Raw genomic sequence first — 26,599 nt, forward strand, 5'->3', positions numbered from 1 at the left:
ACTGCTCCACTGTGAGTCTCAAAGACCAAGTAAAGTTTTCACTTTTATTCACTCTTGTCACACGGTCGCCTTGAAATTTTGAAGTTTATGTCTCTAAACATTGCTGTAGAAAGCGATTTCAATAAAATATTGCAGATTTTATATGTTTTGACTGATCAGATTAACGTGCAGATTTTTGGAACCCGAAATGAATTTGTATCTAGACTGAAACAATCCATACAGAGCATGGCCATAAGTATTCGTCACTTGTGAGTTTAAATTTTCACTTAAAACTACGTTTTTTCTGGTCGGATTTTTATTACTGGGTACTAAAATTAGCGGAATTGTCAAGTTTATTTGTTTATACTTTGGTTATAGAGAGTTTTCGTTTCTGATGATATAAACACAAGTATTATTTTTTGTTAGAAATTTGCGATATATTCGAACCAAATTGAATTAGAAAAAATGTACCTGTTCATATCAAGAGAAAACAAAAACAAGAATGTGTCCATAGTACACGGATGCCCCACTCGCACTATCATTTTCTATGCTCAGTGGACCGTGAAATTGGGGGTCAAAACTCTAATTTGGCATTAAAATTAGAAAGATCATATCATAAGGAACATGTGTACTAAGTTTCAAGTTGATTGGACTTCAACTTCATCAAAAACTACCTTGACCAAAAACTTTAACCTGAAGCGGGACAGACGGACGGACGGACGAATGAACGGTCGCACAGACCAGAAAACATAATACCAGGCGCGTAGCTCCCTATAAGCCAACACGCAGTTGCGTGCACATCGGCATGCTGAAAAAAGAGCACATAAAATTTCCGGCGTTGAACACGATATGACGTCGAAACGTAGCGAAAAAGGTGAAAAGGCTAAATGGAAAACTATTGACAGTTTTTTTTTTTAACTAAACCCGTTTCAATAAAAACGAAACGTTCTTCAGAAGAACCCATTTCCCAACAATCCTTGCCAGAGTCTGAGAGAATAAATCTTGACAGTGAAAATGCAACTGCAAGCTCCAGCTCAGTTTCGACCGTCACCTCCAAAGCCAACACCCCTCCGTACCAGACATGTCAAGTCTGCACGATTCCAATTTGCAGATGACAGAAGTTAAGATGCAATTACTAACATCCAACTGGAAAGATGTAAATAATTTTGACTTCCCGGCGAGCTATGTTGATTTTAATTCTTCCAAGTCACTTTAAGTGTGTAAAACGTTTCCCAAAATCATGGAATAGCATATGCCAGGGGTAACTCTTTGGATTTGATGGGGTATGTGGAAATGACTTTAAAATTGTGTCCAATTCAATAGTAGAAATAATGTCTGAGTCAAAAGTATACCGGCAAAAAAATAAATAGTGTTTATGAAAATCCATACCCCGAAAAACAGTCAATTTGGAAAAGAACAGACCCAAATTATTACTATACTATAGATTGTGTAATTTACAACGTATGAACCCGAATTTATCGTAGTTCTTCATACCCCGGGTAAAAAAACCTCATCGTCTGATTTCCCGCAAACCGTAATTTAAACCCTCAAAAGGGGGGTGGGGGGTATGTTGACTAACTTTACGCAGATATCATCAGAAAATCGCTTCTCTGCGCAGTATTTGCTTCCTCGTGTTGTTGGAAATATAACTAACGAACAAATCGCAACATTGTTTGAGATGTACGAGACTGACCTGGCATGTAATTTAGACGAATTCAATCGGGAGGTCGCTCGATGGCGAACACGCTGGTGTATAACATCTCGCGATCAGATGCCAACTTCGCTGTGTGAGACACTCGATGCAGTAAGCCCAGTGTTATATCCTTAAGTATTTTGAGTATTATGTTGACAATGCTGGTAGCAAGTGCTACCGCGGAGAGATCGTTCAGTGTACTACATCGGTTGAAAACACATGTACGATCAACCATGAATAACGATAGGTTATCATCGCTAGCATTAATGCATATTCATCCGGATTTCAGTGTGAATATTGACATAGTAATGGAGAAGTTCGTTTCTGCTAAGACCCGAAGAGCAGATTTTGGACAATTTTGAGTAAATTCTGTCTCACAAAAATGTGTTGCTTATGTATTCAATTTACCATGATTTACCTTATTCAAACGAATTCTGAATAGTTTTGCATTCATGAATTGTCTATAAGTCCTATGTAGCGCAACTTTTAACCCTCCTATGACCGAAAACCGAAAAAATATCATTTTCTGCATAAAATGTTCCAATAAAATTTTCGCCTCGATCCGCTCGGCGGTAGATCGGCGTGCACATCATTTTATTCTAACTACGCCCCTGAATGCCCCTACTTCTATCGTAGGTGGGGCATAACAATTGACGACAAAACTATGGCCAAATAAACAAATATACTCAATTAGACAATTCTGTGTCTTTTAACACCTGATATGTAAAAATCTAACAATAAATGCCTACGAAATATTTTGTAAATGTGTTTTAAGGATGTATTCTTCTGACGTTTCAGTCTCGTTCTGGAATTATTTCCAAAACATGTGGTACAAGTGGAAAATTTCAATGAAGTCAAAAAATATTATAATCGAACTTAACTCTGAAAAAATTGTGTACTTACAATAAGTAGTTTTTGAGTAATAAAATTTTCAAATTTACCAATCAAGTCAGTCTCGTTAGCCAAAATGTTGAGAAAATGGGTATGGGGTACAAGAAATGATTTTACCATGTTCATCCAATGTCAATTTTTCTTTTTCAAATTTCTTTAAAATGTATTTTTTCAATCATTTATAACAAAGAAGATGAAATAATATGCTTTTTGTTCCAAAAAAAGAGAAAAATCCCAAATTTACAAAATTGACAGCATGGTAAATTTGACACGAAAAAGCAACCAAAATTTTATAAAACTTTCTTATATTAACACCTACCTATAGTTAAATTTTTTTTAAGTTAAATTTATTCAGATTGGTCCACTCCATCTTTATTGAAAGTATGAAAAAAAGTTTAATTGTGGAACTGTGATTTTTTTCATGATAATAGCCCAGAAATGGGTAAACATTTATGAAAAATGGGAAAATCATCAGAATTGGGTATTTTCAAATGGCCGTAGCAAAAAAAGAAGTGCACCACCATATGATTTTTTCTTCACCAATTATTTTTTTACAGTCATATAAACCCAAAAATCAGGTTAAGAAAAAAAGTTTAATTTTAGAAATGTTTGGCTCCTCAGAGGTGTACATCCTTAATATTAGATACCTTATATCAGAAGTCCTTGAAACGCAGGTGACGAATACTTTTGGCCATGCACTGGAGACAGCAACAAATGCAACTACACAATCGAACAAAAAGAAAGACATATAGATATCGATATATAATATTATTTTTTCAACGATCAAATTTCACTACCATTATTATATAAAAATTATTAAACAATCTAGGTCATTGAAATTTGAAACGACACTTTGGAACCAGAGACACATACTACAATGGTGGACGGTAAAAGTGGTAACCTAAATCTGTCGAAATCGTCAGTTCGAATTTCATGGTATTTACGGTAGTTACAACGTAAAAACGCGCGGATTAGAATAAGAGCATTTCAACAGTTGTGTTAGCGCATTTGTTTGACTTCCTATGAATGTTGCATGAAGAATCCAATAAATCATAGACTAAAAAATGTCTTTGAAATCCATTGTATGCAAATTTAGTGTATACTCGCTGTTTAACATTCACAACACATATATACCTGCTTGTTTGTTATCTATATCAACCACACTTGCAATAAAATGCATTAGTATTAAAAAAAACAACATACTATAGATTCTTTATCTACGTATTCTTTAAGAACTTAAATAGTTCTCGTTTAACTTTTTTTTTTTTTTTATCTCATTGTTTGTATTGTATTATGAAAAAATTATTGATGTTGTAATGTTTATGCCCTTTGGGGCCCATAATTGGAAATAAAATATCTTAAAAATATCTTATCTTATATACCTGCTGCCGATTACGTCTCAAACTTGAAGTGTATAGATCATACATTTTACCCAGTGATATTCCATCAGAATAAATCTCATAAGACAACCAGAGAGACACAAGTTCAATCATATTGTACTATAATTATATTATTAGTCTATAATAGATTAACATAAAGGGTTGTGCGTCGTATATATACGTACCGGGTATATCTTTTTCATATAGTATACTTTTCTTTAAAACTTTTGCATGGGTTGAATTAAGCGGTTAAACTTTTCTCTATGCTTACACGACAAATACAAGAGTACTCAAACCACGGCCGTCACTCGGCTAACCGAGAGATTGGTCGGTTAATCTATATTGAGTATGCGGCTATATCGGCGGTTGGTCTGTTAATTGGGTTGGCTAAAGTCTGTTAATCAGGTGTTATCGAGAAAATACTTGCAAGTTCAGTATGTTTCATTGTATAACTTTTTAAATATATTTTTTATCATAAAAATATTCATGTCTGACAAAACAATTCAATGTACTGAATCCAGTGGTGTAATTATTTTTTTTTCTAGCTTCGATAAACAATCAATAAAATGAAAAGGCGGGTTACTCACCAATAAATTTATACACATTTAACACACACAAAATGTACACAAAATGACAACTTGGCTGAATTTACTTGCATGCAATATTTTGAACATCGAAAAAAGACAGGCATTATGTTTGTTAACCATATTAATATCATTGTGTGAAAAATCTACACGAAAATCTGTATTTTGGTGATATTAATCAATTTTTATTAAAAACCTGGTCTGTTAATGGGTCGGATGTATAAAACCCGGTCTGTTATTTGGTCTGTTAAGAGTTATGAATGGCAATGAATTCTGTTTCGTTGTTATGAATGACACCAAATTGTCATCCACATTGGTAACCAGTATATACATCATTTTTATAGTTCGTTCTTATGTTGTACTGTTATACCACTGTCCCAGGTTAGGGGAGGGTTGGGATTCCGCTTACATGTTTAACCCCGCCACATTATGTTTGTATGTGCCTGTCCTAAGTCAGGAGCCTGTAAATCAGTGGTTGTCGTTTGTTTATGTGTTACCTATTTGTTTTTCGTTCATTTTTATTTATAGATAGATAAGTCCGTTAGTTTTCTCGTTTGAATTGTTTTACATTGTCATTTCGGGGCCTTTTATAGCTGACTATGCGGTATGGGCTTTGCTCATTGTTGAAGGCCGTACGGTGACCTATAGTTGTTAATTTCTGTGTCATTTTGGGCTCTTGTGGAGAGTTGTCTCATTGGCAATCATACCACATCTGCCTTTTTATATCAGAGATAAACGTCGTAATGTAACTAAACATCAGTAAGTAAAATATATTGGGATGCTAAAATATAAAGAATATAGAAAGAATAATGAGAAAAATAAATAAAATGTAGAGAAAAGTGACATAACAATTTAAAGAATACAGAAATAAACAACACCCCCAATCCGGACCCTCATGGTATACACGAGAATCTGGATGGAGACGCAGAATATAGAATAATAGATAAGGACAGTAGAGAGTGATGCATTGCTAAAAAAGATAGAAAAATAAAAATTGTTTAAGAATACAGACATGAAACACCCCTTTTTACTACTTAGACCCTCCAAGATGATTGTTAAAACAATTTTGGCATTTATTCCACATCTCCTTATTTTTAAATTAATAGTTTAGACAACGATATCTATATAGATGCTTTGCAATTTTTTTACTGTATATCACTTTATGTTATTTGAGACTGGAGTCCGATAAACATTGGCCTCCTGTCAACCGCTGAATCTGATAACTCAGTAAATATTGTAAAGTGCAAACAAAACAAACTTTCAGGGGGAGGGGGTGGTTGAAACAGTAACGGATTGCGATGTACTCAAATTGTTGACAAATGCTAGAATTTTACAAGCGCACAACTGTAGTTCTCCTCTGCGCTTATGTAGAAAGTGGCAAATATCATGTCCATATGAGAACGACAACACGTTATATGTACCCGGTGTTGTATAAGACAGACACTTTCAGTCGGATTTTTGAACGTGCTTCTTTGAACAGACACAAACATCAAGGCTGATTGAAAACGTTAATAATAAATTCATGCATAATCCGGCGGCCAATCTATATCACGCTATATTGCAGTGACACACCTTTCCATATGCAAAGAAAGTCAAAATAAAAATGCTCTTACTACAAGGATACTGTTTCACCGTATTGTCATTTTTTTTTTACTCAAGTACATCTCATTCTTAACTTTTTTAATGGGAAATTATAAAGGTAGCAAAACTATTGTCGTGGCTAAATAACTCTTAACTGACACAATTTTAATTGTCCAACCCATTAACAGACTTTATTCCCCTAATAGTCACTAAAACGTGGTATTACTCACTTTATATTACAATTATGAAATATTTACTAATGTCAATTTATTTTTTAGAACCAAAGTACTATTTTGTGTCCTTTAAATGATATCTAAAATTGTTTGTTTCGCTTTTGATTAAAACAATTGCTATGCGTATAAGCATAAATACCACATACTTGCGCGACGCCTTTTAGTTTTACTGAAGTTTGCGCAGACTATGAAATGTTTTTACAGGTGGAAAATGTTCTATGATAGATATCGTTTTGTCAGACACTTTTCTTTTTTTTTATTTGGTTCTTATGATATGCCAAAAATCTGTATATTTAACAGAGTTGAACATGTAAATTGTGCGTTTTACTCTTAACAGACATATAACCGACCCGATTAACAGACCAACCGCCCATATAGCCGCATACTCAATATAGATTAACCGACCAATCTCTCGGTTAGCCGAGTGTCGGCCGTGCAAACTATGAATACGGACACCTTTACAACAATCCTGAATAAAAAAATTGGGGACGGGACAAACCTCGTCTCACGCCGGGACTGTAGGTACGTGGGAATTCACAATAGTCAATAAAGAATACTTGATGATTTGACAGATCCGTATCAATTCATTTTCCATTTTTCAATACCTGTACACCTTTTTGCAAGTCCTGGGGGTTGCTATCTAAGACTCTGTCTGAATCACGTAGTTTGTTCAGTAGTAGATAAATTATAGATATCACACTAACATGTTTAAATTACGATAAGGAATTCATAAAGATTCGCACTGACCTGTCTTTTGGTTTATTATGAGGTCAAGTTTTATTTAATGGAGATGTCACTATGTCTACCTCTCTCCACGATATGATAACAATGAATGAAGCGGTCAATTTGGACGTAGGCATAAATCTGCCAAATAATATTTATTTTTATATCCTGTATTCATTCATGACTATGTTTGAAATTAAAGAACTTAAATATCTCTTATGTCTTCCTGATTTAATTCGAGACAACTATTATTATATAGTTTACCGACGTTCAAATCTCATAAACCCATTAATAACTTGATACAAATCAAGTTAAAAACAAAAACTTGGGGCATCGTATGAACTCTAAAGGGAGCGAAAAACTGTAGGGTCTTTGTATCGACAATAAAAACATTCATTCTAAAACCAGTTGTTGGCTTGATATGGTTATGTTCTTTTCGTATAATTTATGATGACATGATACAAAACCCCTAACGGGGGAATTGTTGTTGATTTTCATAGGATGAAGACATTAATCTTTCGATCAGTTTGATTGAGTTCTGGAGCTGGAATGTCAGTAACTGCTAGTAGTTCTTTGTAAATTTATGTTGATCATTGTCATTTTGCTTAGTTTCTTCTTTTACCTATTCTAACATCGGATTCGGACTTCTTTTAAACAGGATTTTACTGTGCGTATTGCTGTGTGTTTGTTTATTCCACATTGCCAATTTGGCTAGTGGTATAGGTGGAGGGTTGAGATCTCACAAAACATGGTTAACCCCGCCGCATTTTTGCGCCTGTCCCAAGTCGGGAACCACAGGCACTTGTCTCGGAAAACAATACCTATATACTTTATATTAAAGTATATAGGTAATTGTTTTCAATGTAGCGATTTTCTCGCTACGTTGAAAACCCATTGGTGGCCCTGGGATGTGTTCTGTTCTTTGGTCGGATTGTTGTCTCTTTGACACAATCCCTGTTTCCATTCTCTATCCTAGATGATGTGATTCCTCTGTCAAGTACATCATCAGGTCTACAATGTATGCTTAATAGCCTGTACAATTTTTGTTATGTTCTTACTGGTTGATTTGAGTGAATACACAGAAAGCCAACTCGGTAAAGAACCGTCTAAATTCCATTTAATTGATAAATTCAACAACACTTACCGTTATGTTAGTGATATTTTTTCGTTAGATAATCAAGAATTCTCCAACTATACCGCTGAAATTTACCCAAAGGAAATTACTTCAAATAAATCTAATATCAACAGCAATAACTGTCCTTTCCTAGATCTAGATATTTCAATATTACACCAGAAACTCTACACAAAACTTTACGACAAAAGAGATGATTTTTCTTTCCCTATTGTTCATTTCCCTTATTGGACGGTGATGTTCCTTTGGCACCGTCTTAAGATGTTTATATATCCCAAATCGTTCGCTATGCTCGTGTCTGTAGTGACGTTTTGGATTTTAATGAGCGTAATCTATGTATTACTAGTAAATTATTAAGCCGGGGATTTCGTTACCACAAATTACTTAAAACCTTTACTAAATTCTTTCATAGATACAAAGATTTGGTCTGCAAATTTGGCTGTACCTGTAGAAAACTTATTTCAAACGGAATATCACATCCTAAATTTTACGGTGATGTTTACACCTTTGTTAACCGAGCCCGGAAATTTAGATACAATCCTGTAAATAGACTTATTTTAAAAGGTTACCTATTCAACACTGTAATTAAATCTTTGAATATTGTTTTTATTGGTATAAATATTGATTTTGTTATCAATAAATTAAAACCATACTAAATTTTACACATATGTACTTTCACGGTACTACAACCTGTCGACACCTATAGTTTGGCATTGCACAAGGTCATGTTTTTCTCTGACTGTTCATGACGTTTTTAGACTAAATCCATTGGATGTTGGATGTGCACTGATTGATATTTTAGTCTTAGATACATGATTTTTTTCATTAGTTGTTATTGGCTTTGAACTAGCTGTCAGTAACTGCGAGTACTCTCAGATCTGTACTTTGTGTCTTTTTTGTTTTTGGGATGTATAAGTACCCGTCCACGCCCATTCTGTGTTTTTGTGAGATGTATTTCTATTTGTATCCATCTGATGAGTTAAGCATTTTTCAACTGATTTTTATAGTTTGTTCTTATGTTGTACTAGCTGTTACACCACTGTCCCAGGTTAGGGGATGGTTGAGCGCTCACAAACATTTTTAACCCCGCCACATTCTTTATGTGCCTGCCCCAAGTCAGGAGCCTGTAGTTCAGTGGTTGTCGTTGGTTCATGTCTGTCATATTTGTTTTTCATAAATTGTTTTGTCATAAATTAGGCCGTTAGTTTTCTCAATTGAATTGTTTCGTACTTTTCATGTCGGGGCCTTTTATAGCCGACCATACGGTATGGGTTTTTCTCATTGTTGAAGGCCGTACGGTTGCCTATAATTGTTTACATCCACTTCATTTGAACTTTGGTGGATAGTTGTCTCATTGGCAATCATGCCACATCTTATTTTTATATTATAATAACTTTCAACAAAGCGGGTAACGAAACATCTGGTTCATGAACTAGACTCAAGCTGGCAGCCACTTTTAGCAGCCAATAAGTGGCTGCCAGCTTGAGTCTAGTGGTTCATGACTATGAATTCGACACATATAACAACTATACATGTTTATGCTTCTGGTACCTCAAATTATTTGTGGCTCAAATGGATATACCAAACGTCGTTTAAAGCATATTATAATAATATATGAATTATCCAAAGATTGTTCCCCACAACCCTGAACAATAAAATAATAAAAGAAAAACATATATGATGATACAGTGACAAACGATAACCACGAAATCAAAATTAATTATGTTATGTACTTTGTTTAACCTATTTTTAATTTACTTTGACATTATGTTTGAAATTATATTGTAATTATTCTGCTCATTTTGGGCGCCGTGATTGGCAAATAAAATATTTGTTTGTTTGTTTTGTTTCGTGGATATGAAAAAAAGCGTTCGATACTGTAAGGCGGGATTTACTTTGGTACAAGCTTCAAGTTATGGGAAATGGCCAATTTTTAAATGCAATCAAATCATTATTACGAAGATGTTCAGTGCACAGTTCGAGTGAACAATCTGTTAACACCGTGGTTTGATGTGTCATCTGGAGTTAAACAGGGATGCATTTTCTTGCCTACGTTATTCTCTGTATATAAATTACTTAGCCGGTCGTATTAACAGTCTTGAGTGTGGAGTGTCTTTAAGTGAAAGAACATCAAGCATTTTGCTTTCTGCTGATGACATTGCATTAATCGCGCTGGACGAACAGAGTTTACAGCGTATGCTTAATGTCCTGATAGATTGGTGCTCATCTTGGAAGTTGTTCATAAACCCAGAAAAGACTAAAGCTGTTCACTTAAGACCGCAATCGTTTGATATTTCAGACATTAATTTTACATGTAATTATGATTTAACAATAACGGATTTTTATAAATACCTTGGGATTTGGCTTGATGAACATCTTACGTTTCAAGACAAAAAATACAAAGGAACTAGCAAAATCAGCAAGCCGAGTTTTGGGAGCTGTTTTTTGACGTTTTATCTCATCCGGTGGTATGTCATATAGGGTTTATACAAAATTGTACAACTCAATGGTGCAGCCTATTTTAATGTATGGAAGTGGAATTTGGGGAACTAAATCGTTTAGCGTAATTAATTCTAATCAAAATAAAGCTATTAAGTACTTTTTATCTGTTGATAGAAATACGTCTAATATTTCTACAGTTGGCGACTTAGGATGGACATCATGTTTGAATAAGCAACGCGATTCTTGTGTACGGCTTCTGTGTAAACTTACACGAATGGATCAGAGAAGAACTGCGTTTAATATGAGTTGCCGGGATATCACATCGACGGAAAGGCTGGAATACGGAGGTAAACAAGACGGTCAACTTATTGGAAATTAGGGATATGTTAGTGATGTGACAATAAGTACAAAAGTAGCCATGAAAAAGTCGTTGAACAAGTTAACAATCTAAATAACACAGAATGGCAGAGAGAACTCTTTAACGATCGCGGAAAAGATAATGGAAATAAACTTAGAACATACATGCAATACAAAAGTAACTGTTCCGTGGAACCGTATGTTTCAAAATTATTCCACGGTAGTACCGATGTGTAATGGCCATGTTTCGTGCAGGCTCGCTCCCGTTAGGTTAGCCATCGAGACTGGAAGATACACCAGGCCGCCAATACCTGTTGAAGATCGATCGTGTAATTATTGTTCTGACAATTCAATGATCGAGAGGGTTCATATTAAATTTTGTAAAATATTACTTGGAGTAAAAAAGTCTACTCCTGATTTTATGATTTATGGTGAATTGGGAAGATATCCATTCGAAATTTCAATCAAATTACGAATGATAAATTATTGGTTCAAGTTGGTAACTGGAAAACATGGCAAATTGCCTTATATTTTGTATAACTTAGCAACTTTAAATATGGTACAAATATTTTATGGTTAAAACAAGTCAAATCAATTTTAGACACGTGTGGCTTGTCATATGTATGGGACAATATCTATTTTGTAAAGAAAACATGGCTACATGTAACCATTAAACAGCACTTAATAGATCAGTTCAAACAAAATTGGCTAGCAAGCCTACAGGAATCACCAAAAGCATTAAATTATCGTTTATTTAAAGATTCTTTGGAGTTCTTTTGAATTATTTTTAAAAAAGTATTTTGGATGACAGGCAGATATCTTTATTTCTTAAATTTCGAACTCTGAACATGAAATTTCCAATAGAAACTGGAAGATGGCAAAACATAGAAAGAGAAAACAGAAAGTGTGTATTGTGTAATTTAGATGCCATTGGTGATGAATACCATTACATTTTTAATTGTTCAGCTTTTGATAACTGTAGAAAACAATGTATTGCATTTCATTATAGAAATAGACCCAACACGTTGAAGTTTTATGACTTAATGAATTCCAAAAAATGTACAGAACTGAATGAACTATGTAAACTTATCAAGGAGATCAATAACAAATTGAACTTGTCTGGGTGAACAATTGTGAATGCCTCCTTCTACTTTCGTACATTATTAGGTCTTTCCACTTTTCGTGGAAAGACCTTTTGTTTTTCTTCTGATTATTTTTTTTTTCTTCTGCCGTCTAAGATGCTTTTTTGTTTTACAACATATTGAAAGGATTTTTGGCCAATGGTGTAGTACAGTAATGGGGATTTCAAAACTCACCCTGTGTAGCCGAACACTTATTCTTGTAGGAGTTATCTCCCTTCGTCCCCTTTTTCTTGTTATCTTTATATCTTAAGAATAGTTTCATTAAGTTTAACTGCTGTGATCGGATGACATCTTATGGGAGTTATTTCCCTTTGAAAATTTAAAATAGGTGATATGTTGGATAAATTCATACATTATAAGTCGTAGAGGCCTAAAGTCTTTTGATACAAAGTCCTTGGTCCATTTGGAGGAAATTGAGGTCAAGGTCAAAGGTCAAGGTCATGTTCTAAATTTTGAATTTTGCTTGTTATCTTTATTCAAAAGAAACCGTAACAGTTAATGATATGATGTGTTTGCCAAATAACTGTTTACGATAGGGCGCAACTTCAACCCATTTTAGTTTAAATGTTTTGGTCAACCCTTATAGGAGTTTTCTCCCCTTATGTATCTGAAATCAGTATTACCTCACAACCATACAAGTGATTGACCTGTGTTCTTTCGATTTGAGATCACTGACCTATGACCTTGAAATTGAGGTTAAGGTCAAAGGTCGATTTGACGTTCTAGATTTTGACCTTTGCTAAAAATTCTTACTGTTTCATTATAAAACAATTAAGTCTTCTGCATTTGGTTGTAAACTCATCATTATTTATCAGGTCAACTGGAAATGACCGTATTTTAACCGGAAGTATTCTATTTCAGACTTATCCTGTGGAAATGTACCTATAATTCTATTTTTTTGTTATATCAGTTTGAAGTAACAATTTACATGAACCAGGAGTGACATTTTCCAACACCGTTTTTTAAATTTCATTCTTATTATCGAGGTGGAAAGACCTTCAATTGTTCTCTGAAGAATTGGTTTTTAATTTATTTACGTAATTGTATTGAAATATGTATAATTATCTCTATACCTTTGTAATTTGGTTTGTGAGAATAAAGAATATATATATATCTAAGACAATAGAGTTGAAACTGAGAAACATTTTTTTATTGAACTGCATGTTGTCTATATATATATATATATATATATATATAATGACTTACCTTTACTCAGAATGTTCACAACATATTAATAGTTTCGAAAATTTGAATGATGATTTAAAATTTATACAAATCATGAACCGCTCCGAGATTCAACCATTTTTATGTATAAGTATTTATAAGTTTTTTATGCGACGTAAATTGTTCTCATAAATTTTTTAACCGTGAATAAATAGAGAATATCATATGGCTTTTTCAATATCACACTCGTATCAATCAGAGACACTAATATAATCCCAAGAGCTCTGCTCGAGGGATTATATTGGTTGAGGGTTGATACGGGGTGTGATATTGAAAAAGCCATATCATATACACTTTATTATATACTTCAAGTAGATGTTTTTTTCACGTGAGATGATGTAATTCAGATTAGGGGTTTGATAAAGCCTTTACAGCCGTGACTGATATCGATGCTGTAACGTCATAGAGGTTATGGGTTTGATAAAGCTTTTGCAACCGTGACTGATATCGATATCATCACGGATGGTTGATACAGCACGATAGCCATTGATTGTATTACACATACAGTTTACATGTATTTACTACTAAGTATATAATAAATTATTTTAATTAATACTGCTTATTTGCATTATGCATCTAAGTTTATTGTGATATCTTAACGTAAATATATTCACATATTCTAAAGTTTTAAATAGATATAAAGTTTTTTTTCTTTTTTAACCAAATATTTAGGTCTTTCCACTTTTCGTGGAAAGACCTTTTGCTTTTCTTCTGATTAATTTTTTGTTCTTCTGCCGTCAAAGATGTTTTTTTGCTTTACAACATATCGATAGGATTTTTGGCCAATGATTTCGTACAATGATGAGGATTTCAAAACTCACCCTGTGTAACAGAACACTTATTCTTGTAGGAGTTATCTCCCTGCATCCCCTTTTTCTTGTTCTCTTTATTTCTCTGAAATCGTAAAAGATTTCAACAAACTGTTTTCACCAAATTGTTCGTCTACTCTTAAGAATGGTTTGGTTAAGTTAAATTGATGTGATTGGAAGACATCTTATGGGAGTTATTTCCCTTTAAAAATTTAAAATAGGTGATATGTTGGATAAATTCATACATTATAAGTCGTAGAGGCCTAAAGTATTTTGATATGAAGTCCTTGGTCCATTTAAAGGAAATTGAGGTCAAGGTCGAAGGTCAAGGTCATGTTCTAAATTTTAAATTTTGCTTGTTATCTTTATTCAAAAGAAACCGTAACAGTTAATGATATGATGTGTTTGCCAAATAATTATTTACGATAGGGTGCAACTTCAACCTATTTAAGTCGAAGGGTTTCGGTCAACCCTTATAGGAATTTTCTCCACTTATGTATTTGAAATCAGTATTACACCAGAACCATACAAGTGATTGACCTGGGTTCTTCCAATTTGAGATCACTGACCTATGACCTTGAAATTGAGGTCAAGGTCAAAGGTCAATTTGACGTTCTAGATTTTGACCTTTGCTAAAAATTCTTACTGGTTCATTATAAAACAATTAAGTCTTCTACATTTGGTTGTAGACATTTCATCATTTATCAGATCAACCGGAAATGACCGTATTTTAACCGGAAGTTGCCTATTTCAGGCTAATCCTATGAAAAAGAACCTATAAATCTTATTTTTTATATCAGTATGAAGTAACAAATAACATCAACCAGGAGTGACATTTTCCAAAACTGTTTTTTAAATTCCATTCTTATTATCGAGGTGGAAAGACCTTCAAGAATTGGTTTTTAATTGTATTTATTTTTTCTTTCGTTTTATTTCTGTTGAAAATACACTTAAATCATAGTTATTACTAATTGATTAAATTACTATTAATTAACACTAATTGATTCATTTATTATTAATTAACACTAATTGATTAAATTACTATTAATTAACATTAATTGACTATTATTATTATTAATTAACACTAATTGATTAAATTACTATTAATTAACATTAATTGATTAAATTGTTATTCATTAACACTAATTGATTAAATTGCTATTAATTAACACTAATTGATTAAATTACTATTAATTAACACTAATTGATTAAATTACTATTAATTAACATTAATTTATTAAATTACTATTAATTAATACTAATTGATTAAATTACCATTACTTGTAATCAGAAAATGCAGACATTACTTATTGTATTTGATTTCATTGCAAAATGCAATCGATTTCAGCTGATTAAGATTATTCTATGCCTGATCAAGTTTACCATATAGTAACATACTCTTTTACCATGTCTCCCCTATCATGATATCATGTGTTTTCTTTAAAATAAGTTAATTAACATAACTTCCACTTTATCGTAAGCTTGGCCACTATTCATTTGATCAGTTAGTCATACACTTTGATTTTGTTCTTTTGTATTAGCTTAGACTTGATATAACAGCAATTATAATGTTTTGACATTCAGATGTGAATCAGTTAAGTTGCACTTTTGCCAAATATGTTTTCGATATAGATCTAGAGTCAAAACTTGCTTTAAACTCTTTCCTCGTGAGGGAAAACCGAATGTTCTCATTTTGGTCCCATCTTGCAGTTTTATTAAATATAATGTTTGTCTCTGCTTGCAAAAAGCAGTTTATTACAGTTTTAAATAACTATTATTAACAACAATTTATTACAATTTTAAACAACTTTTGCATACAAATCCTTGACAAAAGTCAAATAATACTATTTGAGAATTTTTAAGATTTCAAACCTTATAGGGAAAATTCCACATAAAATTTAAAATCATTAAGTTTTTAGAGTAGTGTGTATCGTGCTGAGTATCAGGTAACAACCTTTTGCAATAATTTTAATTCGCAAATTCGTAATATATATTTACCAAGCATCCGGGGAATGGTCACGTGACCTCCATAGTTTGTGTTGTTGTCAGAGAATCCGCCATCTTGACAGGTAAATCGTGAAGTGAAGTGAAAAAACAATGTGCAACTGCAAAATAAAATTCGACAACCATGATTTGGAATGATATTCAAATCCTTTATCAACAAGACTCTCTGCCTTCGTGATTGCAGGTGTCAAAAACTCTGACAAAGACACAAAATCAAGCTTTACATTCGTAGTTCAGGTGATTTTTAGATGGCTGGCAAGGTAGCCAACAAGTTGCACGTAACAAAGTTTTCAAGTCTTGAATATAACAATGCCCCATATCTAGATACAAACCAATCGAGGGTTTGGAATATGGAAGAAGATGAAGTTCTCGACCAACTTAATGACGAGAGCTTCAACAATCGAGTTGAAATACTCGAACAATTGCTTATCAAGGTTAGACGAAGTGGTGGAAAACTGCCATATCGTGATCCAAAGGCCATATTTAATGGTTTAGCTCAGGCTCTTAAAGATTCGAACTGGGATGTTCGCCTGAAATGCATACAATTAATAAATGAAGTAATTCCCCAATTTGGGGATGATTTAGACCCATGCATGACAGTTGTTTTAGGAAAACTTATTCCAAATATTGGAGAGAGCAAAATAACTGTGAGAAGAGCTGTTATTCAAACCTTGCATGTCTATATGAAACATACTCGTAGAGTGCAAGGGTTATTGAAAGCTATTGTTCAATATGGCTTAGATAATAATGATCCACGTGTTGAAAAAGAAACAATAATTGCATTACCAATGCTTTTCACACCAGAGTTCGGAAGGGAAAACTTTTTTGACATAACTCAATCTTTGGCAAGGAAATTACTGAACAGTTCTCTAGAGGATAGTATTCGTGAAAATGTCCTCACAACTATGGAGAAAATTCGTAATTTAGTAGGTGAACGGGAGTTTACCTCTTACATTCAGAAACTTGCAGTGCCACTTAGGCGGTATTACTGTCAGCTGACAAATAGTGATATAGACTTGCAAGATGGTTATAACTCAGGATCAACCACACCTAGAAATTCAAAACCATTCTCCAAGTCAACACAAATGCCAAACAGCAGTCGTGCCCAGTATGTTGAGTCATATGAATTTGGAATAGTCCCTAGTCATGTAATGAATCAAATAAATGACCAAGAGAATTTCAAATTGCGTGCTCAAGGAGTTGAGGAAATGAAGCGAATTGTTGGAGACTTGCAACATCAAGAGATTGCAGGAAACCTTCTGCCCCACATGATGCCTTTCATTAGTTTTCTTAATAATTTGCTAGATGACAATTATTTCAAAACCACTACAGTTACATTAGAAATTTTAGAAATTTTGGTGGAAAAATTAGGCCAGAATGTTAAGCAATTTTTGAAACCTTTATCTTCAACCTTGGCTAAAAGAATGGGTGACAATAAAATAGTTGTGCGTCAGGCTGTGATGAAGGTCGCCATAAAAATGATGCAGAGTTACCAAGCAAAGCCTGTTTTATCTGTGATACTAGAAAATAATTTGACTCATAAAAACTCTCGTGTGCGACAAGAAACTATCAATATTTTGATTGCAGCATTGCTAACATTCCCAAGTTATGACTTTGATCTCCCAAAAATTTGTAAAACTATTGCACCTTTATTAACAGACAGTAAAAGACAGGTGCGTCAGGCGGTATTAGAATGTTTTGCTGTGATAGCCCAAGCTATGGGACAGGGAAGGATGCAACCATTAGTACATGCTGTTGACACTGTTGAATTAATGAACGAAGGAGAAGGTGTCATGGCTGCTGTTCAAGCACGGTTAGCAAGACGACAACTACCAAGATTGAACTCAGATCGGTTAGTGGAGTATGCTACACCCATGCCGAGTTCAGCTTCATCGAGGAGCCAGTATGTTCATGGTGCTGACATTGAATGGATAATGGCAGTTGGTGGGTCAGGTTCCTCAGCTCGACAGTATTCTAGATCAGACACCATGGAACTAGAGTCTGTCTCTTCATCTGCCAGGTCAACACCTAATGTCATACCAAGTGAGAGTTTGACTCCAACCAACAGGACTCGATTTTTAAGTGCTGGTCGAGGTCGTAGTAAACTACCATGGGAAGAGGACCAAGAGGAAAGGGGAAAATCAATGACACAGGTAAAAATCACTTGTTAAGTCTGACCCCAGTTACATTCCAGATATTGCAGTATTGTAGCTGAAGAGTAATCAATTAGATTTCAGAATCTAAATTAGTGCATATGATACACACACTTTTTTGTTGGAATACATTTATTATGTTTGTTACATGTAGATATGAGATTCTGACCTGACTTGCACTATTGATTATTCTTTTGATACAAATCTATTGGTGTCTATATTATTTACATATACATTGTATGGAATTTATGACAAACAAGAATGTACATTTATATTTTCATGTTATCTACAAAAATGTATCACTATATATATAGCTATCAGCAATTGTGTGGATTCTGGAAGGCTTTTTATTTGTTGTGGGGTTGCTTTTGAAAGACATACATGTACAAATGTATACCCATCTCTCTTAATTCATATTTTGGTTTCATCAGACCATGCTGTTTTCAAAAAATAAATTATAATTTATGTCACCTTAGATTTTGTATTCTTTAAATTGGAAATTCAGCATTTAGCAAACACCTGATTTGTTGATATTTTCTTCAAACTGCTTTAATGAAAAGTTGTGATACATAAAATGGAAAAAATGACTAATATTATACAGGGCTCAGGCTACAGGGTGACTGAGGCGATTTTTCATTTATAAGTGAGGAAATTCGGACCTAAACAATTTATTTCTTTGGAAACATGGTGAAAGCATTGGCTTTACATATTGTTTGTATTTCATTTCAAAGAAACTTTTTATGAAGTATTTTCTTTCACTTCCAGTATTTTTACTCAATAGTGCACACAACAGCTCTAGTGGATTTTGATTTTTCCATCAGCCCACAGTGGGCAGTTTGAATTTTGGTGGCGTCACTTTATCCGTTCTAGAGTTATGCCCTTTAATAAATCGAAAGATTGCAAAGTTTTTAGTTTCCGTTCTCTAACTTAAGTTTGCTGCAACCAAATGTTATGAAACTCATACACAATGCTTATTACCACAAAACACAGATCAAGTTTGAATTTTGGTAGCGTCGTTTCAACCGTTCTATAGTTATGCCCCTTTATAAATGGAAAAATTGCAAAATTTTTATTTTCTTCTAAATATCAAGTAATTTTTATACGACCGCAAAAAAATTTTTGTGGTCGTATATTGGTATGACGTTGGCGTCGTCGTCGGCGTCGTCGTCGTCCTGCGTCGTCGTCCGAATACACATTGGTTTTCGCACTCTAACTTTAGTTTAAGTGAATGGATCTTTTTGAAATTTTACCATAAGGTTAAATACCACAAAAGGAAGGTTGGGATTGATTTTGGGGGTTATGGTACCAACAGTTAAGGAATTAGGGGCCAAAAAGGGGTCAAAAATAAGCATTTTCTAGTTTCCAGACAATAACTGTGGAACAGTGTATGGATCTCTCTGAAATTATACTACAAGTTTCCATACCACAAAGGGATGGTTAGGATTTGCTTTGGGGGGTTATGGCTCAAACCGTTTAGGAATTAGGGGCAAAAAAGGGGGAAAAACAAGGTTGTCCTGGTTAATGGACAAATACTTTAGTACAAAACATAATTTAAAGCAGTGTAAGGGAGATAAATCAAATACATCATTGAAATTATCTCCCTTACACTGCTTTTAAATTATGTATAAAGTAATGGTTAATGAACAATAAAGATAATTTAAAACAGTGTAAGGGAGGTAATCCAAATACACCGTTTTGGTTACTTCCCTTACACTGCTTTTAAATTATGTTTAAAGAAATGCATATTTATAAAGGAAGACCAGTAAAAATATCTGCAAATGTTGCATCATTTTATTTTACAAAAAAATCTATATGAAAGATTTGACACTATATTTTTAATTCTTTTATAAAATAGATTAAGTTAGCACTATGGTAAAATTAAATGGGTAATTATGGTTGCCAACTCCATTGGAAATTTGAATTGAGATTATGACCATATCTTGAGGGAAAGAATTTTTTGGGGGAAAAAAGGGGGGGGGGGGATAAAAAGAAATTGTGGGGGGTCAATTTTTTCTCATTTCAGATTTCAGAAATTAAAAAGAATTATTCTTCAAATATAATTTTTTTTTCAAATTTCAAATATTGAAAAATTTCAAGAAGTTATCTTTAATTGCACAGTATGGCACATTAGATTTGTAAAATCTTTGATCACATTTATTTATTTGTTATGCCGAATCTAACAGTGTATTTAGATTTTTAATTTTGGGTCCAGTCTTCAAAATAGTCTACATTAAGGTCCAAAGGGTCCAAAATTAAACTTTGTTTGATTTTAGCAAAAATTGAATATATGAGGTTCTTTGATATGCTGAATCTAAACATGTATTTTGATTTTTGGCCCAGTTTTCAAGTTGGTCCAAATTGGGGTCCAAAATTAAACTTTGTTTGATTTCAACAAAAATTGAATATATGGGGTTCTTTGATATGCTGAATCTAACCATGTATTTAGATTTTTTATTTGTGGACCCCGTTATCAAATTGGTTCATATTGAGGTAAAAGGGTCCAAAATTAAACTTTGTTTGATTTCATCTAAAATTGAATTATTGGGGCTCTTTGATATTCCAAATCTAACCGTGTATTTAGATTTTTAATTTTGGGTCCTGTTTTTTAAATTGGTCTACATTAAGGTCCAAAGGGTCCAAAATTAAGCTTAGTTTGATTTTAACAAAAATTGAATTCTTGGGGTTCTTTGATATGCTGAATCTAAACATGTGTTTAGATTTTTGATTATGGGCCCAGTTTTCAAGTTGGTCCAAGATAGGGTCCAGTATTTAAACTTTGTTTGATTTCAACAAAAATTGAATATATGGGGTTCTTTGATATGCTGAATCTAAACATGTATTTAGATTTTTGATTATGGGCCCAGTTTTCAAGTTGGTCCAAATTGGGGTCCAAAATTAAACTTTGTTTGATTTCAACAAAAATTGAATATATGAGGTTCTTTGATATGCTGAATCTAACCATTATTTAGATTTTTTATTTGTAGGCCCTGCTATCAAATTGGTTCATATTGAGGTCAAAAGGGTCCAAAATTAAACTTTGTTTGATTTCATCAAAAATTGAATTATTGGGGTTCTTTGATATGCCAAATCTAACCGTGTTTTTAGATGTTTAATTTCGGTCCCGTTTTTTAAATTTGTCTTCATTGAGGTCCAAAGGGTCCAAAATTAAACTTAGTTTGATTTTAACAAAAATTGAATTCTTGGGGTTCTTTGATATGCTGAATCTAAACATGTGTTTAGATTTTTGATTATGGGCCCAGTTTTCAAGTTGGTCCAAGATAGGGTCCAGTATTTAAACTTTGTTTGATTTCAACAAAAATTGAATATATGGGGTTCTTTGATATGCTGAATCTAAACATGTATTTAGATTTTTGATTATGGGCCCAGTGTTCAAGTTGGTCCAAATTGGGGTCCAAAATTAAACTTTGTTTGATTTCAACAAAAATTGAATATATGAGGTTCTTTGATATGCTGAATCTAACCATTATTTAGATTTTTTATTTGTAGGCCCCGCTATCAAATTGGTTCATATTGAGGTCAAAAGGGTCCAAAATTAAACTTTGTTTGATTTCATCAAAAATTGAATTATTGGGGTTCTTTGATATGCCAAATCTAACCGTGTTTTTAGATGTTTAATTTCGGTCCCGTTTTTTAAATTTGTCTTCATTGAGGTCCAAAGGGTCCAAAATTAAACTTAGTTTGATTTTAACAAAAATTGAATTCTTGGGGTTCTTTGATATGCTGAATCTAAACATGTGTTTAGATTTTTGATTATGGGCCCAGTTTTCAAGTTGGTCCAAGATAGGGTCCAGTATTTAAACTTTGTTTGATTTCAACAAAAATTGAATATATGGGGTTCTTTGATATGCTGAATCTAAACATGTATTTAGATTTTTGATTATGGGCCCAGTTTTCAAGTTGGTCCAAATTGGGGTCCAAAATTAAACTTTGTTTGATTTCAACAAAAATTGAATATATGAGGTTCTTTGATATGCTGAATCTAACCATTATTTAGATTTTTTATTTGTAGGCCCCGCTATCAAATTGGTTCATATTGAGGTCAAAAGGGTCCAAAATTAAACTTAGTTTGATTTCATCAAAAATTGAATTATTGGGGTTCTTTGATATGCCAAATCTAACCGTGTTTTTAGATGTTTAATTTCGGTCCCGTTTTTTAAATTTGTCTTCATTGAGGTCCAAAGGGTCCAAAATTAAACTTAGTTTGATTTTAACAAAAATTGAATTCTTGGGGTTCTTTGATATGCTGAATCTAAACATGTGTTTAGATTTTTGATTATGGGCCCAGTTTTCAAGTTGGTCCAAGATAGGGTCCAGTATTTAAACTTTGTTTGATTTCAACAAAAATTGAATATATGGGGTTCTTTGATATGCTGAATCTAAACATGTATTTAGATTTTTGATTATGGGCCCAGTGTTCAAGTTGGTCCAAATTGGGGTCCAAAATTAAACTTTGTTTGATTTCAACAAAAATTGAATATATGAGGTTCTTTGATATGCTGAATCTAACCATTATTTAGATTTTTTATTTGTAGGCCCCGCTATCAAATTGGTTCATATTGAGGTCAAAAGGGTCCAAAATTAAACTTTGTTTGATTTCATCAAAAATTGAATTATTGGGGTTCTTTGATATGCCAAATCTAACCGTGTTTTTAGATGTTTAATTTCGGTCCCGTTTTTTAAATTTGTCTTCATTGAGGTCCAAAGGGTCCAAAATTAAACTTAGTTTGATTTTAACAAAAATTGAATTCTTGGGGTTCTTTGATATGCTGAATCTAAACATGTGTTTAGATTTTTGATTATGGGCCCAGTTTTCAAGTTGGTCCAAGATAGGGTCCAGTATTTAAACTTTGTTTGATTTCAACAAAAATTGAATATATGGGGTTCTTTGATATGCTGAATCTAAACATGTATTTAGATTTTTGATTATGGGCCCAGTTTTCAAGTTGGTCCAAATTGGGGTCCAAAATTAAACTTTGTTTGATTTCAACAAAAATTGAATATATGAGGTTCTTTGATATGCTGAATCTAACCATTATTTAGATTTTTTATTTGTAGGCCCCGCTATCAAATTGGTTCATATTGAGGTCAAAAGGGTCCAAAATTAAACTTTGTTTGATTTCATCAAAAATTGAATTATTGGGGTTCTTTGATATGCCAAATCTAACCGTGTTTTTAGATGTTTAATTTCGGTCCCGTTTTTTAGATTTGTCTTCATTGAGGTCCAAAGGGTCCAAAATTAAACTTAGTTTGATTTTAACAAAAATTGAATTCTTGGGGTTCTTTGATATGCTGAATCTAAACATGTGTTTAGATTTTTGATTATGGGCCCAGTTTTCAAGTTGGTCCAAGTTGGGGTCCAAAATTAAACTTTTTTTGATTTCAACAAAAATTGAATATATGGGGTTCTTTGATATGCTGAATCTAACCATGAATTCAGATTTTTTATTTGTGGGCCCCGCTATCAAATTGGTTCATATTGAGGTCAAAAGGGTCCAAAATTAAACTTTGTTTGATTTCATCAAAAATTGAATTATTGGGGTTCTTTGATATTCCAAATCTAACCGTGTATTTAGATTTTTAATTTTAAGTCCTGTTTTTTAAATTGGTCTACATTAAGGTCCAAAGGGTCCAAAATTAAACTTAGTTTGATTTTAGCAAAAATTGATTTCTTGGGGTTCTTTGATATGCTGAATCTAAACATATGTTTAGATTTTTGATTATGGGCCCAGTTTTCAAGTTTGTCCAAGTTGGGGTCCAAAATTAAACTTTGTTTGATTTTAACAAAAATTGAATATATTGGGTTCTTTGATATGCTGAATCTAACCATGTATTTTGATTTTGGACATTGGACCATAATAGGTAAATTAAAAAAATTCAAGTTCTTAGACCACATTCTTTCTGTGTCAGAAACCTATGCTGTGTCAAATATTTAATAACAATCCAAATTCAGAGCTGTATCAAGCTTGAATGTTGTGTCCATACTTGCCCCAACTGTTCAGGGTTCGACCTCTGCGGTCGTATCAAGCTGCGCCCCAGCGAAGCATTTTATTGTAACTTCCAGACATAACTTGTGTGTAAGTGTATGGATCTCTCTGACATTGTACCACAAGGTTCCATATCACAAAGGGAATGCTGGGATTGATTTTGGGGGTAATTGTCTCCAAATTTTAGGAATTAGGGGCCAAAAAGGGGCAAAAAACAAGCATTTTTCTAGTTTCATGACAATAACTTGTTTGTAAGTGTATGGATCTTTATGAAATTGTACTACAAGGTTCCATATCACAAAGGGAATACTGGGATTGATTTTTGGGGTAATTTCCTCCAAATATTAGGAATTAGGGGCCAAAAAGGGGCAAAAAACAAGCATTTTTCTAGTTTCATGACAATAACTTGTTTGTAAGTGTATGGATCTTTATGAAATTGTACTACAAGGTTCCATATCACAAAGGGAAGGCTGGGATTGATTTTGGGGGTTTTCCCTCAAAATTTTAGTAATTAGGGGCCATAAAAGGGCAAAAAAAACATGCATTTTTCTAGTTTCAGGACAATAACTTGTGTTCAAGTGTATGAATCTCTCTGAAATTGTACTGCAAGGTACCATACCACAAAGGGAAAGCTGGGATTGAGTTTGGGGGCGATGAATCATAAGGGGGTTCAAAAAATTGGGGGGGGGGGGGGGGATTTTTTTTTTCCTTTTTTTTCTTTAACATTTTCCATTTTAAATTGGTTATTTCTGATTTATATATAAAAGCAAATAATAATGATATGGTTTGAATAGGCATACATGTGAACCTCCCGACGGGAGTACAATAATCCCGTTTTCAGGGGTCTCCTCCCCCCCTCCCGTTGAAAAAATCCCGTGTATGAAATTTTTCATGAATGAAAAATTTCTGCCCAACATAACATCTCAGGCATCTGGTGTAACTGACATTACCTGAAGTTATATTTTACCTGTAAATCAATTAACATGCATAATTATATGGCTTCACTTGTCAGCTTGGGTGTCAAACATACTGGTAAGCAACGATTTTTACCTCAGGCTAACTGCCGTTGTGTAACAAAAACTGTGTATTTATTGGGTTACTTCCCTTGATTTATCCTGTTTTAAGTTACTTTCCTTTTAATAATGAAAATTTTTAAAAGAATATAAATAAAATATAAATTGAACAAATAATCATAAAAGGATGGTTATTAAATGATTTTAAATGTCTTAGGACAAATAAAAAAATAATAATTTGAAAATTATTTGAGGATTCTATACTTCCTTTTAAGGCTTAAATTGAAATTTATATAATAACTATGACCCTAACTTTACAGATAGAATGAATTTCTGAGTTTGCAAATAAAAACTATTTGCAAGAGAAAAAAAAAAAAAAATAAAAACTATTTGCAGACAGCTAAACAAATGTTCTGGTTGCAATGATTGTTTTATAGAATATGAAGTAAAAAATTTAAAGAACATACTGGAAAAAAACAATGTTAGATTGAACATGTAGAATATAAAGATGGAGAAACTTTATAAGTACAAGGGTACTATAAACATAATAAATTGGTTGGAAAGTTGAAGAAAACACACTTTAAAAGACCATTTTTACAGCACACGGTTACATTTACAACAAAATTAATGTCGATTAAAAACCTCCTGATCTGAGTCCTAATCTCCTGACCAAAATTTCCCAATCTCCTGATCTGAGTTTCACAGTCCATCACATGTATGAATAGGTAAATTGAAAATTTTTAAGTTCTTAGACCACTTTCATTCTGTGTCAGAAACCTATGCTGTGTCAAATATTTAATTACAATCCAAATTCAGTGCTGTATCAAGCTTGAATGTTGAATCCATACTTGCCCCAACTGTTCAGGGTTCGACCTCTGCGGTCGTATCAAGCTGCGCCCCAGCGGAGCATTTTATTAAAATTGGAGTTATCTTTCTTTGTCCATGATTAGTTGAATAAACTACAATCAATGCTTTATACAATGCAATGTTTAATTTTGACTTCCACTGATAAAACACTGATCAAGTTGAATTTTGGTAGTGTCATTTTAACCATTATTGAGTTATGCCCCTTTATAAATCGAAAGATTGCAAAATTTTTAGTTTCCATTCTGTAACTTTAGTTTGCCCCCAACCAAACATTATAAAACCTAAGATCTGATCAAGTACAAATTTTTTGTTTCAGTTTTCTAGCTTTAGTTTGCCTCAAATAAATGTTATGAAACTTATACACAATGCTTATTACTACATAATACAG

General features: G+C 33.2%; 1 protein-coding gene across 16 annotated transcripts in view; it reads left to right on the plus strand.

The window, feature by feature from the left end:
- Positions 1–16,188: 16,188 nt before the first annotated feature.
- Positions 16,189–26,599, plus strand: part of LOC127732612 (TOG array regulator of axonemal microtubules protein 1-like) — an 86,202-nt gene continuing 75,791 nt past the window's right edge. For 14 of the 16 annotated variants that reach the window (XM_052241665.1, XM_052241672.1, XM_052241667.1 and 11 more), the window contains exon 1: positions 16,196–18,326. In XM_052241665.1, coding sequence (XP_052097625.1) covers positions 16,422–18,326 — 1,905 coding nt within the window. In that variant the 5' untranslated portion in view covers positions 16,196–16,421. Of the gene's footprint in view, positions 18,327–26,599 lie in introns of all 16 variants that reach the window. The other 2 variants (XM_052241684.1, XM_052241666.1) reach the window with 2 other exon arrangements.

The sequence above is a fragment of the Mytilus californianus genome, unplaced genomic scaffold (genome assembly GCF_021869535.1).
Source record: "Mytilus californianus isolate M0D057914Y unplaced genomic scaffold, xbMytCali1.0.p SCAF_26, whole genome shotgun sequence".
NCBI lineage: Eukaryota > Metazoa > Mollusca > Bivalvia > Mytilida > Mytilidae > Mytilus > Mytilus californianus.